General features: G+C 33.4%; 1 protein-coding gene across 10 annotated transcripts in view; it reads left to right on the top strand.

Annotated features, from left to right (window-relative positions):
* The window catches only part of LOC123674263 (potassium channel subfamily T member 2), a 777,909-nt gene that overhangs the window by 470,894 nt on the left and 285,845 nt on the right, over nt 1-21,170 (top strand). Inside the window, exon 1 of one of the 10 annotated variants that reach the window (XM_045609234.1) lies at nt 20,979-21,136. The exons of the other annotated variants lie outside the window; for them this stretch is intronic. Within the exon in view, the coding sequence (XP_045465190.1) occupies nt 21,051-21,136 (86 nt within the window). The 5' untranslated portion in view covers nt 20,979-21,050. Of the gene's footprint in view, nt 1-20,978; nt 21,137-21,170 lie in introns of those variants that run through there. 10 annotated transcript variants of the gene reach the window in all.

The raw sequence follows: 21,170 nt of genomic DNA, 5'->3' as shown, positions 1-21,170 counted from the left end.
ACCCCGTATACTCGAAAACCGCGAGGAGAATCGAAGGTTTGGGATTTTTCCCGGGATCTCCAGACGATTTTGAGGGGGGTCTTATTCTTGTCATTTTTGCTCTAGATGGTCCCGTTTGGGCTGTGATTTTACGTTTAAAGTTTGACGTATATGTGCAAGCGGTTTTATATATACTTAGATTTTTATACTTAGATTTTTATTATTATTAATTCTTCACGATAAATTCATCGTTTAAAAGTTGCGTTCAACATTGGTCATTGAAGATTTATTTTTCATTCTCTGAAAGAAACAATTTCATAAAATGAGTTTACCAATTGTAGATTGTGTGAGAATAGTGGCACTTATTGAAAATGAGCTGAGCCGAAGATCTATTACTGAAAGAATGAATGTTAACCTATCTACAGACTGAAGAATATTGACAGGACATCAGGAGGCAGTCAGGCTGACCAGAAGACCTGGATCTGGAAGAAGACGGTGCACATCGTTGAGGCATGACAGATTCACGGTTTCCACAAGTATTCGAAATTGCCATCTTCCTGATGTTGATGTTCGAAATCGATTGATGAAGGTAGAATAGGAACTTCTCAGGAAGCATCGAATTATGCGTTTTCAATTTGTACGAGATCACATAAACTGGTTAGGAGCTCAGGTATTGTTTTCTGATTGATCCAGATTCAGAATTCGTGGAGCTGATGGTACCTCACTTTAAAAGTGCTACATTATTGAGATATTCTTTGCTTAAAATAATTTGATTTTGAAATTTTGCTGTAAAAATAATCAAGAATCTGACACGGTACCTTAGATTTCAATAATATAAACCATCCGGGAAAAGTTGATGCAACTAGGATGATCGAACACAAAGTTTGATTTATTTGATATCATGATTGTGAACTACCGTATCGAAATTCAGAGGAGGCAGGAGTTGAATTGCCTACAGGCGGCAAATCTGTAAATCCGCCACTGCTCAGGTATAAAAACATTAAAATTAGAGACATACAGATTCTCGATGTAGGTTTGCTGTTTGAATACAATAATTAAATTATTATAGGACATGATGAGATGAATCAACTATTTAGAGATTCTCCGTCGACGAGAAAATTCAGCGTAGAAATCAGAGATTGTCAATGATTCTCAATCGATCATTGTGGTCTTAAATATTAGTTCATGATGATAAACATATTAAATCATCGGTGTATCTGCATTTTATTATAAATTCATTGATTTAATAAAAATACATGGATGACTTTATTCAGTTAATGGACTAGTTTTCATTTTTTTGTTAAGGATTAATTCTAAAAATTTAAGTAAAATGAAACAAAAATGTGGAAGAATCATTGAAATATCTCTAGAAATGAAAAATTTATGGGACTTTGAAGTTGCGCTTGGAAGAATAATTTCATAGTACGTGTAAGTGTCGTGACGTCACACACTAGACGACTGGTATTCGCAGAGTGCTTACGAATTCATTGGTGTACAATCACTTGTGCCGTTCGTGTCGTGTTTTGTTCGTTACACGATGCGATGGCTGAAATAACTTACTATATACATACATATAAATTTCTTTTTTCTCTTTTTACTTTTTACTCCTCACATAAATATGTTTTGCCATTGATAGACTTCAACAACCAGTATTCAACTACAAACTGTTTATGAAACGTTTTTTAAATAAATCATCGTTATAAGTTGAACCATGATGGAGCAAACTCAAAAGTAGATACTTACTTGAAAAGTTGAACTCCTTTTATTTCTTCACTGACATAAGATGGATTTGAAGAAAAAACTCCATCACTGCGAATATATCTATTTTAGGCAAATTGTCACTTTGTCCTCTCACGAAGCCTTCTTCCATTATGGTGACATAAAAACAAAACTCGAGTTAAGACTACACTGTACAACTACAAACGGCGCGAGAGCCTTGGCGCGGCTGAGTATTTAAACGTAATTTATGGTGTAGCGATCACAGGCAAGAGCCGTGACGTCACAGACCAAAAACGTTCCGCGCTAAAATACGTAAATTTAAATCATCTATTTCTCAGTCATTTATTGATGGATCTTCAAAATTTTGTCACTGATTTATCAGTTTTGCTCTATATTTTAATTTTATCGTGTCAAATATAGAATTATCAACATCACTAAGCTTGTCCATTGATTCACTATTCGTCGTATTTTAGACAAAGTTGAAAATTTCTCCACATTATTTGAGAATAGGTACCTGTACAGGTTGAGCAAATTTCGATGTTTTAGCACTACAACTTTTAAACCAGAGAACATAGATAAAATATGATAACCGTTTCTCCTTTTTTTTGTGAGAAACTAACAATGGTAGTGATTATTTTTGGTCACCTCCTCTTGTTTTCGAGCTATAATGGCCTTGAATATCTCTAAAGTGACGCAAAATATTAGAAATACAATTCTAATGGTACATATCTCATTCAGAAAACAATGCTGCAAAAAGTTTAGGGAAAAGTAGTTCGGTGAAAGTCCTCTATCAATTTCCAGAAGGAATTTTATCATAAACAGAATGATTTGTCTTGTCATGATCAACATGTCACATACAAATGTAATACCTTGTATTTTCTTCATGATGATTTAAAAAATTGAAATTTTCACAGAAGTACTCTTAGGGCTATTCCTATACGTCCAGCACACACCGAGGCAGACACTAGACTGACATTACAACTGAAGGTTTTTTTTTAATGAACATTCCAGTAATTATAATCCCTGATGAGCATCAACATAAACATGATAATGTTTTCCGAATAAGCAACACATATTGATCACATATCTGTAACCAATATGTCAGTCTTTCATTTACATTCCAATAATCGGTTATAAATCACGTTATTTTTCTATGAAACTCAGAGACAATTTTGAACACAAATCAGGAGAATAATAGTATAATAATTTTTCGGAGCATTACTCAAACCATGCTGATGTTATTCGGCCTATAATCGTAAAATAATATTGTACAATATTGAAAATTGTGCAATGTTGTGTCGTGTGAAGATGATATTGCTAGTTTGCGCAATAGGTACATTTTACAAAATCAAAATAGTTAGATATTTATTGAGCAATATAGAAAAATATTGCATCGTCTATGGGTGATATTGTGCAATGTGGCGTCTGTCGATGTCAAAAACGGGATTCCTCACGATGGCTTCTGAAAATGCCGATAGGCTATTTTTGCTGGATTTGATAGAAGTCATTCACGCCAAGCTTTGTGGGACATAAAGTGTAAAGACTATACAAACCGTAGGAAAAAGGAATGAACAGTACTCCGTGCTGATCGAAAAATACCGGAAGTTTCCTGACGCCGATAAACAAGGAGTAATAAAAAAAATTAATTCTTTGCGGACAAACTTACGCAAACAAATAAAAAGAATTCGAGATGCTGAAAAAAGTGGTGCTGATCCACAAACAAATTGGCAAAATATTGTACGTCATAATCAGCGTAATTTTTTTTTCATTGTGTGGGTTTTTCCGTCCCACACAACCCTTCAAAACGTTTCATGCAATTTGCATATTTTTCAGGGCAGTACTCAGATCATTGAGGTTATTCCTTCAGACTTCGAAATCTATATTTTCACACGTTGAAGAGGAATGTCGTTTTTACCATGAAAAAATACATAATTCAGTCTCAGAATTCAATTATTATTTTGAATAACACCCCTTTTTCGAAAGGGTATCAACGACAAAATTCATGTTTTAAGTAAAGTTTTAAAATATGGTCCTGTTTTTATTAGTTTCGTGATAATATTTGATGTGATCAGCTGAGAAATTGATGCTTTTAACTTTCTTATCAAGTTTTCTTCATTCTTAAACCCTCAGCACCTACGTGCTGTAACACACTGCGTGAAAAAAGTAGAAGTATGCAGGAACAAATGGTAAATTTTTTTGAAAATAGAATTTAAATTGGTATCAAAATGATGTGACCACCTCGATTTTGATTTTCAAAGCTTTTTTTTCAACTATTTTTACATTCTGAAACCCCTCAGCACCTAATGAGTTTTGTAACACGTTGCGTAAAATATTATTTAGAAGTATGAATGATCTAACCGTGAATTATCTTCGAACTAGAAATTGAATTTGCAATAAAATAATGTGACCATCTCGAAAATTGTAAACTGATATTCTCTACCAATTGATTTACTGATATCATATTACTATAATATAATATATGTATATACAGGGTGAGTCTGTGAGTGGTACATATATTCCAACCGAAGGTTCCAGAGGTAAAAGGAAACACTTGTTCGTTTACCATTCTTTCCTATTCGGCTCGATTGAAAAGATACAGGGTGTTGAAAACCCGTAAAAAAATGAAATTTTGTTTTATGTAGCAAAAAGAATCCTAAACAATTTTTTGACGGCATTGTTCACTCATATCTATAATGTGAGAAAAAGAGGTTTGATAACGAAGTTTGAATCAAAACACTCGAAATAATTTTTCTCAATACCAAATCGATTGTTCTTATCTTATACTGAGTGTTCCCAAATTGGAGTTACAAAGGAAAATGAAATATTCCTGGGGTATTTTTAAAAATAAAATGGTCCATAAACATGAGTCCACGAACGCTTTGTTTTCGAGATACAGGGAGTTTATTGTAGTCCTAATTTTTTGTGATGCTTAACCAGTTTATCCAATCTTTATTAATCTTCGCTACAGAGTTGGTAAATGAGTACCAAAACTTATAATTAATTCATTTATCACAGTTACCTAATTGGATTTTTATAATAATTTGGATTTTTCTGTGAATTACAATAGAGAGCTGTTACAACTTTTTCTCGAAATCGATTACAGATACGACGAAACTATTATTATTGTTTTATATTGTCTTAGCGATATTTCTGGAATTTTATATTCTGAAAATTTGGGGGGGGGGTGCAGGTAATTACCCCCAGTACCCCCCATTTCTACGCTCTTGAGTCCTAGCACTTTTAGTTCCGGAATTTCTGCATTGAAATGGGAAATAATCAGTCATACTGCTTCCTTATATATACTTCCATTCTAATATTCTATGTTATTTGTTACAGGACCTGTATATTACAGATAAACCCTGAATTATTTTTTGTTTAATTTCGATTCCTTATGATTGTGTACCTATTCAATAACTTAGATATAGGAAATTTTCTGTCAATCCAAATTTTTTGCACAAAATATATTCGAGTCGAGCCAGTCATGTGGAAATATTCATGTTTTAAATCATTCTACTACAGTAACAACTGAGCAAGTATTTTCATGTTTTGGTTTTCAGATCAACATAGCATGATTAATGAATAATTCAACGATGTTTCTTCGAATCTAGTGAAATATTTATGAATGAACTCATTTCGATCGCAAGGCATAGTGTTCAATTATGAATTCATAATTGTTCACGCACGTTATTTATGAATGAGTACTAATCTTCGGGGTATACTTATAGAAGGGGGTTTAAACATACATTCTTTATATTTAACAGTTTGTCGGTTGTTGCGCTCCAAAGGGACTTTTTTATTCATGAAAAGTTGTACTTAATCCCCCGTGGACCTAGATTATCAAGAGATCTTTCTAAAAATAACACCACGAAATATTGAAAACTAAAAATATTGATCATGACTGTTGAGGGCGACTGGGAGAAACCATTTTGAAACACTCTTCCATTTATGTTGTGATACCTAATATTATTGAGTGAAACACAATTTCTGTCAGGAAGTTGTAAGAAAGATATTACGCCAGACTAGACAGCAATTTTAAAATTGAAGGAAAAGTCTATAAAACACTTCTGTTGTTGGAACCTTGTATATTAAATCATCCGATTATATGTTTCGGCGTATTCGACATTATCAAACATATGATTCTGAAAAATATTATACTCTTAGCTACAATATATGAAGTTGAGCGAAAAACTTACAGAAAAGGTGAAAAAAGGTGGATAACATAATTCTACAGTTTGGTTAATTGCTCACTGAAACTAACGATTTTAAGATTCCATAGTCATATGGTAAAACATTGATAAAATATGTATAAGTCATAAAGTGAAAAATAAAAATATAAATATATATCAAAAATACAATTGTCAGAAAGACATACTGTGAAAAGTCAAATAATATAAAATGACAAACAAAACAATGGACAATATTGTAATTACGTACATAAGATTTTTTATGGTACCCCTCATATAAAAATATTTTTGATGTATTTCGAGATTTAATTCATTTTGTGTCCATTGTATAAATTTAATCGAGTCGATATTTGAAACAGTAATTTTTCAAAAATGCCCTGTAACTCGAGAAACAATCGAGATGTCTATGATTTGCTTTCTGATATTTGATCATGTCGAGAAGAGAAATCTGGGGTCCTTGGAGATTTTTTCTCTAAGTCTTATAGTTCTCGAGATGCTTTTAACGAGCATCGAATTTGACACCCATCATACATAAATCCGAATTAATTCATGGAAATAAGAATGAATGTACTAAGAAGAAATCAAGAAAAGTGTTGACAGGGGTCAGGAGGTCATTATGTTGCACGGAATTCGGACACTTTTGAACCAGTTCATATATTGGCAGATCGACTAGGAACTGCTCGATGCCATGTTCAAATTGATTATTATTTTTGTTATTTGAGATATTGAGTATTTTTTCGACATTATTCTTAATATTTCAAATCTACATAAGATTCTACATGGAAAATCGAACAAATATTTTATATCTGAATGCGAATATTTAATTACATCGAATCTGTAGTTTTATAATTATAAGGAAAACAAAGTTTTAATCGTTCATATTTTCGGAACTTCTAGTTGGATTTTTTTTAACGACCTTATTCTCAGCATTCGTAATATGAACCTTCATCAGAAATTTCAAGTTAAAAGTCGTCTTATTTGAGGGTGGACAGACAGACTTTGATATGAGACTACCCTTTCAGACCATTCTCAACTCAACATTTAATTTTTACTTACATCACTACGAAACAATTTAGCTTTCTGTTCGGGGAACAAATCCTGGAAAAGAATCATTACATTACATCTAATAAATAATACTCTATATAAAATAGGTCACTATCCCTGATATCCTTAATAGCAAAGTAAACACGTCATGAGCTAAAGTGGAGCTAACTCTCGAAAATATATCATATTTCTTTCGAACTCCACCGGATAGCTTTACCAGGAGAATAGCTCGGTAAGAAGATTTGAAATATCCGAACATAGAGAAAACAAGATCATGTTCGGTCATATACCTTCAATTCTTCCGAATTTTTCAGAGATATTAATCACAGATTTAATTATGTTTAAATTCTGCCTTGAATTCTGCCCAATTATAATTAAAATGTACAGGGTTATTCACTATAAATTACCCACCCCATATCAGCGTTATTATTGCCTACAAAAAAAAAGTTTAATGTAAAAATTGTGTGCTTGTGACTAAATTTTGATAAAATGCTATCAAATGCTGCACCCAATGGCGTGCAGATTTCAAGGGATACAAATTTTTTTATAGCAGTGTCATAGTGGCCATTTTGATGACTTCAAACAGGACTGAATGGAAGAATTTTATTAAGTTGATATCAGAATGTAGTAATTGTAAATTTTGAAAACCCTTACACCGGAAGGTATCATATGAAATATTGATGATATATATATATATTATTATTATTATTGAAATGAAATGCTATTAGAGAAGGGTGAATCTCAGGAACTTATCTGTTTAGGATTCTGCCACCTACAAATCTTGTGAGATTGTTTTTGATGGAAATAATAAAGCGAGCATTGATAGAACAAGCGTTTATTATTTTTGAAATTTTATAATGGCGATGGCGATTTCAGCAACGGAAACTGCAGCAGCGCAATCGCAAGTAATGAAATTTCAATACACTTAATTTAATACAAATATTTTTTTTCAATATACATCTAAGATGCATACGATACGAGTGCATATATTCACATGGAGTACAGAACCTCATACCTATGCATTACAATATACACTGTGTCCGTAAAGTATGGAACAAATTCTTAGACCATTGTAAGAAATAATCCTGAAACACGTCGATTTTTCATTTTAATTTACCGTATTTTAAAATAATAATCTAATATACAGGGTGAATTACTTTCGAGTAATGACGTCACCGTCATTTTTTTTTAAATGGAACACCCCCATTTTGTCTCAATTTTCCGATTACTCTAGCTGAGCTGGTTGCAAAAATTTAACACATGTTGATTCCAATTGGTACAGGTTGGACAAAAATACAAAAGTTTTGTGTGTGCTCATAAAGTAACGCGTAACATTCTTTATTAGTTAAATTAACAATATTATCAAAAATACTTATTGTCTAGCGGCAATTGGTTTGAATGTAACATCCTGTAGTTTGTTACATTTTTAGATTAATAAAAATGAGCTGTTTCCAAACATGTTTGGTACTTGTGATCTAGCAGGCAGAATATGAAGAAAATTATTTCTTATCAATTTAAAAAAAAAAACATAGTCGTCTAGTTTTTTGTGAAATGTCATTATGTGTTCAATTGTGTCATTGGTGTTCAATGACAGTTTAGTACAACATTTATCATTTTTGTCCACTCTGTACCTATTGGAATCAACATGTAATACATTTTTTAAATCAGCTCAATTAGATTAATCGTAAAATTGAGATAAAATGGGGTGTTCCATTTAAAAAAAATGACGGGAACGTCATTACTCGAAAGTAATTCACCCTGTATATTAGATCAATTTTTTGAAATACGGTAAATTAAAGTGAAAAATCGACGTGTTTCAGGATTATTTCTAAAAATGGTCTGTTCAGCTAAAAATCAATTTGTTCCATACTTTACGGACACAGTGTAGTATGTACAGGGTGGGCAAATTTCGATGTTTTAGCACTACAACTTTTGAACCAGAAGAGATAGACAAAATCTGATACCCACTTCTCGATCTCTTTTTCTGAGAAACTAACAAGGGTAGTATTCTTTTTTGGCCACCTTCTTTTGTTTTCGAGTTATAAGCGAAAATTGGAAAAATGGCGAAATCGAAAAACAGGTATATCTCCGCTAATACTGATGATAGAGCTCTGAAATTAAAACATTATACAGGCACTTTTTTACGTAGAATCCAGTGGCGTGCTCGTATTTCCAAAAGGGTTTTTAATTACGAAGCTATGACCCAAAGTTATGTTTTTTTAAATGGGAACACTAGATTTTTGTGCCATTTTCTGAAAGCTTAATTTTTCCTGATTTCAAAAATATATAACATCGTATGATTTGTTTTAATATGAATAATAGAAAATGGTCAAAAACCTTTTTTTACTTAGAGTCTCAATATTTCTATGGTTTCAACTGTTGATGAGCCCTCCTATAACAAGAGCAGTGTCCTTCCGTCAATCTGATTATTTCTATGCTTTTCACTTATTTCTACAAAATTCGAATCTATATTTATTTTATACAAATAGTTTCGAAAAGATAAACGAACTTGGAAAAAGTTTCCTAGGTAGCTTGAACACAGTTTCAAATATTCATCTATTGAAATATCGAGAAGAGGTGTCGACTGTGCATTGTGCAATTGTTGTCATTATTAGGTTAAATATTATTTCTTGTTTGTCCCTTCGTAATTAAAATGTTGAGTTCAATCAGATATGCATTGTTTCATATGCTGTTTAAAATGGATTGGTACCTGTGCGTATTGATTCTGGAGACCTATGTAAATAATCTCCTGATACATGCATCTCAATACAACTCTTTCGATTGAAAAATTCGATCTTGTGGTTTCTTCGTTATTTCCAAATCAATTTTTAGATAAAAAATTTATAACACATATCTAGATTCGAATTTTGTAGAAATAAGTGAAAAGCATAGAAATAATCAGATTGACGGAAAGACACTGCTCTTGTTATAGAAAGCTCAATATTTCTGTGTTCATCAACAGTTGAAACCATAGAAATATTGAGACTCTTAGGTGAAAAGAGGTTTTTGGCCATTTTCTATTATTTATATTGATCCGAATCATACGATGTTATATATTTTTGAAATCAGGAAAAATTAAGCTTTCAGAAAATGGCACAAAAATCTACTGTTCCCATTTAAAAAAACATAACTTTGGGTCATAGCTTCGTAATTAAAAACCCTTTTAGAAATACGAGCACGCCACTGGATTCTACGTAAAAAAGTGCCTGTATAATGTTTTAATTTCAGAGCTCTATCATCAGTATTAGCGGAGATATAACTGTTTTTCGATTTCGCCATTTTTCCAATTTTCGCTTATAACTCGAAAACAAAAGAAGGTGGCCAAAAATTAATAGTACCCTTGTTAGTTTCTCAGAAAAAGAGATCGAGAAGTGGGTATCAGATTTTGTCTATCTCCTCTGGTTCAAAAGTTGTAGTGCTAAAACATCGAAATTTGCCCACCCTGTACAGTACAACTTCGATAGTTCGGACAGTCGCTAGTCCGGACACTCCAGTATTCCGGACACTGCTGGGATTCGGGCATTTTGAAATTTTTACCTCTGAAATCCGGGCGCGAAAATATTCATTATGCAAAACAATAGCATTTTCCTGTCTATACATGTAAAAAACGGTTACATGCCGGTTGGAAACAGCGCGGCGGCAGCATCTTTCATTCTGCACTTTGTTTTTGAGCGTGCCGGACGTAATGGCTCCAGTCAAATGATCACATAAGACACTTACACTCACAGAAAAGTCTAGCTATCAGGTGGACTGAGAAGAATAATCTTACCCTTGAAGATTTATAGCTTTTGAAAAGAGTTAAAGACAAGGCAATTGATATAGATGCATCCAAAAAGGTCCAAACTATAATTGATATGTATTTTTCAAAAAAGTACAAGATATTTCATTATGCATACATACATAATATATATGTATCCAATATTATAAATACCTCATGTACATATTTACATAACGTGTTACATGTACTTAGGAGTTTTGTTCAGTTTTGTTTTATTTTATGAGAAAATAATATTTTTTTTGTGACTTGATTAATAAACCTTATTTTTATAGTTTATAAGTTGCTTTATTTATTAAATTAAAATCACTCCAGTAATCCGGACGCCTCAATAATCCGGACACGTACCGGAACGATATCTGCCCGGACTACTGAAGTTATACTGTATTTTAAATCGTGTTTAGTGGTGACAAAATGACGTAAGGAACATTTCTTTCCTGACGGAAAGCTTCCGATTGCACCATTTTTCATTCCTTTACCTATAGTATTACAGGAAGAGGTGAAAATAATTATCTAATCATTGTTTCTTCAGAATGGTTATTTTTTAAATTTTAGGGAATTCGTACATGGTCGTCTGAGTAAACTAAAACCAGATATTCTCGGAGCATTTGTAAAATTAGACTTTTTCATATTTCACCTCATATCTGATACCCCCGGTATATTTTTGTACCTGCGAAATGCTGAATTGGATTCGTCACGATATCCGTAATTTTCGTATTTTGAGCCGGAAATAGTCTCAAACGATGGAGTGTGACTAAATAATGTTGATCCTTCAGGTCCAGCTATGAACACGATTACTCTTTAATAGAAGAGAGAAGGAACTTTTTCAGGGTAGGTTTTTCTTCCGATTGCCGCAGTTGATTTCATTATTGTATCTTACTAGGGGGTTCCGTTATGTGGCCGTTCGAAATTTATTGAATATTGAATGTGAATCTTGGATAAATAAATATTTCAAGATTCAAGATAAATTTCATGCTGAGCGCAAAATCATAATATGAGAAGAATATCGGAAAAAAGATGTCAATATTTCAGTGGGAATAGAGCCGATCCAGTTTAGAGATTTTGTGTTGATTTCTCCACCAGAAATGAAGAAAATAGAAGCAGAACATCGGAAACAAAAAACCGGAAATTTCTGTACTAACAGATCCTGCCGAGTTGAAATGTTGCATGTAGATGTTCAAAAACAATTTTAAACATTAAACAAAATCTCTTCTCCGTTTTCGTGTTATTCGCGTCATTAAAACCATATAAAATTCAAGTGAAATATCGACCAAAATAGCGATTTTTCGTCAACAACAGATCGTACCAAGTTGAAATTTAATTTGTATATGTAAAATAAACACTCGAATGTTCATGCCCAATTTCAGGAGGTTCTGTGTTCTCCAATACGCTTATGACGAAATGAGCGCTCGAGAGCTTATGAAATGTGAGCGTTTTCCTAGATTTTCATTTTTTGAAACACATACAGATTCAGACAATTCATTTGGAATGATTAGATATTCAACGTATTCCAGAGAACACCCATGGTCCAGTGGAACAGTGCAACAATCTAAACATCTACCAGATATAATATTGAATGAAGGGTGTGTTGTGTTCTTTTTCAATGGCGAAGTGGGGATGATCACAGGCTTGATCTTGATATTCGAAGTGAAATTAGTCCATAGATTAACGTCTGCTTGACACAATTTTGAAGCTCTAGTAGGTCTGGCTTCGGAATCTGTTTTCGATATCATGTTTAAATCTTAAGACACAAACGATTCAGGTAATTTGTTTGAAATGAATCAATACAAATATCAGATGCTTTGTTTCCAACATCTTCTCCATAAGTCTTCAGGATCTCCAGGTACGGAATGACCCTAGCATTTTATGTTGTTTGAAGTGAAATATGTTATATAATAAAATTCAAGATTGATTTACCACCAATAATGTGTGCTGACATTGAAACTAGTACCTACACTAGTACACCTTGTTCGAGAAAACAAATTGCTGAACAAGTCGATATGAGCGATAAAACTGTTCGGAATATTGAAAAAAATCGTAACCGATGTTATAACGTTTAAACAGAAAAGAAAACATTGTTATGGGGACAAAATAAAACGTATGGAATTCTTTGAAACGATTATGATGAAAGAAAATGAAAATAGTTATCGTTTGCTCGAATAAAAAATAACTTATCAGTAGTAAGATATTGGTCTAGAAATAATAAGGATCTAAGTATATCGGTGCGTACCAATTAACTCCGATTCCAACAGGGTGGATGTCCAAGTCACAACGCAAGAGTAGTCATTCAATATCACAGGAAAATTTTTTCGAACCTTGTCATTTCTACAAATGCCCCCCCAGATAACCAGATTTATTTTCCAATGTTTTTTCCTTTGGAGAATTTGGTTTATGGTCAAAAAATTGATAGAGCCACGATTGTCAATAAATTAAGTTAAAAAATAATCCCACTGCGTCAAAATAGCAAATATGCCGAATCTGTTCAGAGACATGAGATAGATTTGGCTACTGTTCGGCTCAACAAGGTGGATTATTGAAACATTCAATCTGAATTTGTCAACCCTATTGTTTTTGTTATATTCCTTACTTTCGTATGATTTATTTCATTTCCAAACAAGTTATGGTGATAATGAACTCAAGTATCCAGAATTGAAAAATTTTCTGAATGCCATGGAATTAATTCAATATGTTAATACACAGACGTTGAACCATTATTTACCTATTTAACCCGAGCTCGGTAGGTCGGTTGGTCGGAAGATTCAGAAACCTGAATCAAGCTGAAGTCACGAAATGTCGACGATGCGAGAGCAAAGGTTAAGAGAATCGTAATGATCATTGGCGTTATTTTTATGCTCTTTCCATCAATTTCAACTTTCCTCAACCCTTACAAATTATAAATGTAGTTTGTAAGGCGTACTAACACTCGATTCTGGGATTAGTGGTTCCTCTTTGCGGAGAAGCTTCAGCTTCCTCGATGGCTCAGTGGCTAGAGCGTTGAACTAGTTATTCGGAGGTTGCGGGTTCGAGTCCCGCTCAGTGAGGTACTTTTTCCTGTATTGAGAAATTGTCCGAATGCCGTGAAATTAATTCAACAAGTATTCATTTTCAAAGAGAATATTATTGGTGTCATTCATTTAAATGAATTCCTGGCATACAATGGCATGAAATTGTCATATTTATTTTCAACCGATATGATATTGCAACTAATTCGACCAATCGACTGTCTATCAATCGGCAACGCTAACCGGTGACCATCCCCCTAGGTCATTGAAAGAGAAGATTCGTTTATCCGAAATCGTATCACGCTGATAATATTTTGATTGTTGCAATGTTCCACTGAACCATGAGTATTCGCTGGAATAACGTTGAATATCCTATCTCTCCGAATGCATTTTCCAAATCTACATATCGTTCATTTTGGTGGAATTATTTTCAGTTATAAAAAACATTGGAAACATATTTCAACGAACACAGTCTTATACATTTTTGTCGATAACGAACGGAACAAGAAATGTTTTTTCATGAGATTAATTCTTTTTCGGGTCTACATAATGAAGGAAGCACAAATGGTCTCCTTCAAAATAAAATTTAAATTAAAAGTAGATTTCTGAATGCAATACATTTTACTTTCGAAACATTCTCAGAATCTTGAGAAAATATATGCATTATTTTTTCAAATGTTGTGATATTTTATACACTGTGAAACAATTCGAGATACGACAAGGAAATAATCAATATTTCTATGAAATTGTAGCATGTATCTCATTTTTATGTGGGAAGAAAGTGATCAAAAATTTAAAAGGTTAATGGAGTCATGCTTTGTCCGAAAAAGACAGAGCAATATACTGCTTCCGACTTTAAAATAACCCAGTAATACTCAGCAATGAATATTTTAATATCCTTCCGTGGTTATTCCACATTATCTTGTGAAATGTAATTGAATCTACATGCTGTACGCAGTTGAAAATATTTAATGAAACAGAAATTCTAAGGAAGTTTGGATAGAGTTCAAATATCTACTGATAGTTCAACAAACGTATACCTACTTACTCGTGGAACTAGTAATATTTAAATATTCAGAGTAACATATGGATATGGAAAACATGAAACAACTGCTCTAAGAAGAAAAACGGAGTGATTGCCTAAGTTTTCAAGCTTATACCTCTCGATTCATCAACATTTGATGAAAACAATGATAGAACTTCTGGAAGCTTTTAAATACAGGAAAATCAGTACATTTAAGCATTCTCCAACGAATTTCAAATTTTGTGTAGGACTAACTACTGGTGAATATCGTAAAAACCATATTTGAAAGTGATTTTTACTCACACATATAAATTATGAGATAAATGTGATATACTATAAATGGATATTCTCATTATTCAAACAATTAAAGAAATAACATCGTCTAATTTTCACGTTTTATTTTTCAATACACATTTACGGTAAATGTAGGTGCATTTTAGCTATAATATCTGAGATACTAAATTACCCATATAACAAAATCAAATCTAAGACAATTTGAACGAGAGCATATTTTATTAATATTCGAGAAAAATTTTCAACCCAATGATGTTTTCAATCCATCATTTATTTCAACACTGTCGGAAAAGCTATCTACTTTACAATGTCTGTTTTCTTTGTAACCTGCTGAGAGATTCATAACAGGAAGTGATCAATCTAAAGCATTTTATGGCACAACCCATTCTCTCGACATTTCAATTGTTTTATCAATCTCTTTCATATTGATAAAATCGCTGATTCCTCGTCACGAGAGTTAACTCAAGTTATATTTCGCCCTTGAGTGAGAAATTGATTTGGAGAAAGGGATTGGTGACAGTTTCATGTTGAGAAAATAAACAAAAAAATTGGAAAAAAAGCGCTGATTAAACGCTCATTCATTAATGCACATATAACGCTCTTGGGGATCACAGAACTCCATTTTGTTTCACCATCAATTGAACAAAGGTATATAACCGTGTGGATGAAATCAGTATTAATAATTTTTACTTTCGAAGCATAGGCGAGATACAGGGTGATTAATGTCGAATTTATAATTTTTTTGAGATCTTTTTCACTTTTGAACTGACAGTTTCCTTCGCATTTGGTTTTTTTTTTAAATTGAATTCAAATTGTGGTAGAATTCAGGAATAGTAATTTTAAAATGGTGGAAAATCTACAAAGATCCCGAAAACCAATTTTCGGTTGCCATATTGTCTAAGGACGAATATGAAAACGGAATGAGAAAAATATCAATGACTTTTTCATCGAAACCTTTAAAAATTCTACGCGGGATTCTTATCAATCTTCACCCAACAAGAGGTTGGTTGTTTATTGAGGTCCAGATAGTACTATGAAACTATTACAAAGAAACATGCAGTAACTTCAACAGACCACTATTGACAAAAAAACCCAAGGTACGAAAAATTCTTCAATATTCAGGATTGACTAAGAAATTTTGGGTTTAAAAAAAAAATAAAGTCACGTAGGATTTTGGAATACAAAACAAGAAACTTCAAGATTAATGTTTTTCAGTGGTAAGAATGGACTGAATATTACACAGTTGAGTGGTGTTTATAAGGTGTTTTGTGTCCTGCATTTTATATAGGTCAGACCGGTCGATCTCTCGGAATCAGAATTGAAGAACATGAAAGGACGATTCTTCAAAATGAGTGAACAAATGATTTTTTCAACCCCTTTATATATTTTAATGAAACAATAATTTGACACAAAGATGATAAAGGTGAACGTTTAGACGTTTTAGAGTTTTTCGAAATTTTTTCAACTAAAAACGAAATCTACCAATTGTAAACGATCGATTCGATTTGAGCCTGTCTCCGGTTTCAACTCATGTTATTTAGTTCGAAAATAATATAAACTTATGTTCATTTTATATTCAGTTTTGAGAATGGGATGAAACATGCATGTCAACGAAAAATTATATATTTTTTTGAAATTGTGAAACATACAGTTGAGTAAGAAAAAAGAATAAGGACATGCCCTCACTTCTCCTGAAGGCATATCCTTATTCTTTTTCCTTGCTTTTAACAATACCCTCGATAACTTTTCCACATACAGATGAGTGTTTCATTTCCTTCTTTAATATTGAATATTGAGATATTCGCATTTATGAATGCCAATGATTTCCGTGTATTCGATAGTTCAACAATCGTTATGTAATAATTCATAACCCAGCAATAAAATCGAATCAGTATTTCGAGGAATATTGAGGTCCTAAGAATTTTACGTTTGCGTCTCAAGAAGCTTATTACTCAATCTGAATAGTCATACCAAATTCTATGAGAGCGGAAAGTGAAGCAAGAAACAAGCTGAAATTCGAATAGGAACAAAATATCCGTATAAAATTTTATCAAAATAAGAACATTAAAAGTTAATCTGCTTCAAGGATTTGCGGACACGCAGTCCGACAGACTGACAGACATGAAACCAAAGTTGTTCAGGAATGTGTTTTGAGACCGAACATTTTGGAAATGGAGATTTTAACTCCATTCACAACAAGGTTGAGGACAATCACAATGCCAATTATCGACCAATCGATCTTGAGTATATTCTCCAGATTATTCGAAAAAATTGTATGCAATCGTATGACAGAGTTCAGCGCTAAATTCAATATCGTAAGCAATTGCCAGCATAGATTCCGAAAAATTCGATCCACCCAGACAGCAATTGGTGACCTACTTCAGAGAGTTTATGATTCTCTGGATTCTGGCAGGCATGTTGCTGCTCCGTTCTTTGATATCTACAGGGCATTTGTAGGGCATATTTATTTATTTATTATTTATTATTATTAGTTGGGAGAAATTTAGGTGAAAACTGATAATGTTAATTGTGATTCTCATAGTGTAAGTATTGGTGTACCTCAGGGGTCCATTTTTGGTCCGTTGTAGTTCATTTTATTTATAAATGACTGAGCTGAGTTCATTTCACTCAGGATTTTGATAAAGTTCACTGATGATACAATCTCAAAGGAATAATGTATCAGGTATAAAGTCACTCAAAGATCTTATTGAGTTCTTTATTGAATTATTTTATTAAAAAAAGAATAATAATTCTTCTCTTGCAATTCCCTGATGATAGCTTCAATGTAGTATATGTTGGTTTACTGGAAGATATAAAGAATCAACAGAAAACTCTTTTTTTGTGGTTTGTGGAATACTGTAGGAAGAATGCACTGCTGATTAATAGAGGTGTGAGAGTTTTTATAATGAGTTTTCAGATAAGGGTTTCACTTTCCAATCTGTGGACCGAATTACGGCCCGGATATACTATGTTCTTTCTCAAACAAGAATATGAGAACGGAAGAAGAAAAAAATCAATTACTTTTTCATCGAAACCTTTCAAGAACTCCACTCGGACTTCTTACCTATCTTCATCCAACAAGAAGTTGGATGCGTTTTGAGATTTTTGGAAATGTCCAGATAGTACTATGGACTCATTACAAGAAAAAGTGCTGTGTAATTTCAACTGAACACTATTGGCAAAAAAACTTAAGGTCCGAAAGATTTTTCAACATCCGGGATGGCCTGGCAGCTAACCTGTCACCTTTCGTATAATGTGTTATTTTTTGTTAATTTTATACACAGTGAGAGAGTGTAAAATGCATAAAAAAGGTCATGTGCACCATGTTCAGCATAAGTCATAGAGAGTCAGGCAATTCGTTTTTCGCTGCCCCCAAATTCTCACGTTCTCTTGTATTTACACTCCTAAATTGTTTATATACATAAAAACTAATATCCGCTAGATGGATAAAATTCAAGGTTCCACAACTATAATACTGGTCATCTGTCTCACATCAACGTCTCATTTTTTATAATCATTTGCCTTACAAATATAGAAGCTAGTATCTAAGGGCTGATTTCAGGAGTAGAGTCAAATCACTATATCCGAGCAAAGCATACTATAATGTTGTGGAGTATTTGGGTATAGCAACTTGTAGTGTCAGATTTTTTGTTTGTTTTTTTTTTCACTAGTGGGAAATTTGCTCATAAATTTCTGTTTCAATTTATTACTTTGAGAGGGAACACCACCTCATAAGTTTCTCGTGATATGTCAATATTTTCCCAGAGCCAAGAGGAGGAGAGGTAGAAATTATATGCGGTGTTGCGAGAACGATTGAACGATCAGTAGAAGTTAAGTTAACAAAATTATTTTTTTTTATTCGCGAATTGAAAATATTCAACTATGTAGTGGCAGAGAGGACAGGGGAATATTTAAAAAGTCAGGACACGAATACCAGTGATGATTGAAAATATTGAAATACCAGAATGTAGGTTATTGTTTTAAGGAATGATGTGAAAACCCCGAGGAAAACCCCATAAAAATTGGTGATTTTCAAGAAGAATAATCTCTTATTTCGTTTTGAACTGAGCACGTGGTGATGTTCCCTCTTAAATGTACAATCCGTTTTTTTTTTGTTGATATAAGGTATTATTAAGCGCGTAGATGTTTTTTCTTGGGGGGAAAAAAATTTTTTTGACGACATTGTTTATTCATATCTATAAGGTGAGAAAAAGAGGTTCGATAACGAAGTTTGAACCAAATTACTCGAATTTTTTTTTTATTATCAATTCGATTGTTCTTATCTTATACTGGGTGTCCCTAAATTGGGGTTACGAGGAATGAGAGATCCCTTGGATAATTTTCAAAAGAAAATGGCCCATAAACATGAGCCCGCAAACGCTTTGTTTTCGAGATATAGGGTGTTTCTTGTAGTTCTACTTTTTTGTGATGCTCGACTAGTTTATCGAATCTTTATTAATCTTCTCTACAGAGTTGGTACATGTGTACGAAAACTTATAATAGATTTATTTATCACAGATAGCTACCTGGATCTTTATGATAAATTGGATTTTCCTGAAAATAACCATAGGGGGCTTTTTCTCGAAACCGATTGAAGATACGACAAAACTACAACAAACCAAAAAGTGTAGTACTGAACCAGAGTTTCTTTTTACATTTTCTTCAAAATAACAGGGGTTCACGAAAAAAATAATGCTGGAGGAAATAAGCGGCCTCCCTTCCAGAAAAAATTCACCCTGTAGATTTGCATTCAAAATCAGGATATCACATGATGAAAACTTTGAATTGGAATATCTATGCTAATTCAAGTTGAATATCTTGTGAAGGGAGAAAAAGTTGAACTTTAACACCTGTGTCTCAAAAACAATGAGTTCGCGGACTCATGTTATGAGATTTTTTTTCTTGAAATGATCCGAGAAATCTGTCATTTTCTTTTGTACCTCCAATTTAGGAACACCCTGCAGATATAGTCAATTCAAAACTGATGTCTTCACAAGTAAATTGCAAATTGAATGAAACACAATAAATTGTACAATATAGCCCAGACAATTTTTCGATGCCAATTACTCAGTTCAGTTCTTTAATACCTATTATACATATTGAAATTTTGTAACGAGAATGATACAAAAAACCTAAAATAAGGGTAAGTGTATACCGATGACGAATGCAAAAACCACAAATGGCAAATAAGGGGCGATGCTGAGAAAGTGGATAGATAAAGGAAAATAATAAACTTCGGACAAAGACGAGCTCGAAATGCAATAAAAGTACTCATCTTGAAAGCTATAATAAACTCATAAACCGTAAAGGGGTCCGATTTTTTACTGACGCGTCGATTTCAAAGGAAGGTGAAATGATTCATCGGTTCATTTTATAGCGAAATTTTCTTTCTTCGTCTTTGCGAGATATTATATTTTGAAAATCTTGGGGAGGTAATTACCCCCAGTACCCCCCATTTCTACGACCTTGGGTATTATGAACCTATTTCGTAAAAATTTACCTATTTATTTTGTCTTTATTATACTTCAATATTGACTTGTCCTATAAATGTATAAATGGACCAATAAAGATTTAGGTATTATTATTATTATAATGCTTTCGCTTCCATCGGTAGCAGAACAACACGAACAATAAACTATTAGTCACCTTGCCCGAATTGTCCCCACTCGTCATACTGCCCGGCCATTGTAAATAATGCATTAATTAATCCCTTGTTCCTTAAAATACACAACCCGATTACAAAACTAGTGTAAACCACAAGGTGCTTGACGGGGAAATTGAAGGACCGATGCTTATGACAGCTCACTCGAAAATACGGAGGAGACTCGCCGACGGAGACCCCTTTTCTTTCACCGTCAGACCTGACAGGCGTAACACCTGTGGGAGGGGCGGCGGGCACGACCGTCTCCGTTTCGCCGCGACGTGATGCGCCCCTAGTCAGTGGCGTGTGGCGCCCGGCCCCGCGAACATGGCAAGTTTTAACTCGTACGCCGAAAATCCATCGCGATCACTCGCGTAATTCTGTCCGCATGTGTGCAGATAGCATGGCAGCCTCGTCGCGGTACAGTTCCTATAATTGTCTTACGAGTTGGGACAGCTACGACAGGATACCAAGGTATGCGACCTGAAGGGGTCACCCGAGGACGAAA

This window comes from Harmonia axyridis, chromosome 2 (assembly GCF_914767665.1).
Source record: "Harmonia axyridis chromosome 2, icHarAxyr1.1, whole genome shotgun sequence".
NCBI classification, from domain to species: Eukaryota; Metazoa; Arthropoda; class Insecta; order Coleoptera; family Coccinellidae; genus Harmonia; species Harmonia axyridis.
Note: the sequence above shows the minus strand (reverse complement) of the source record. Positions and strands in the feature narration are given on the sequence as shown.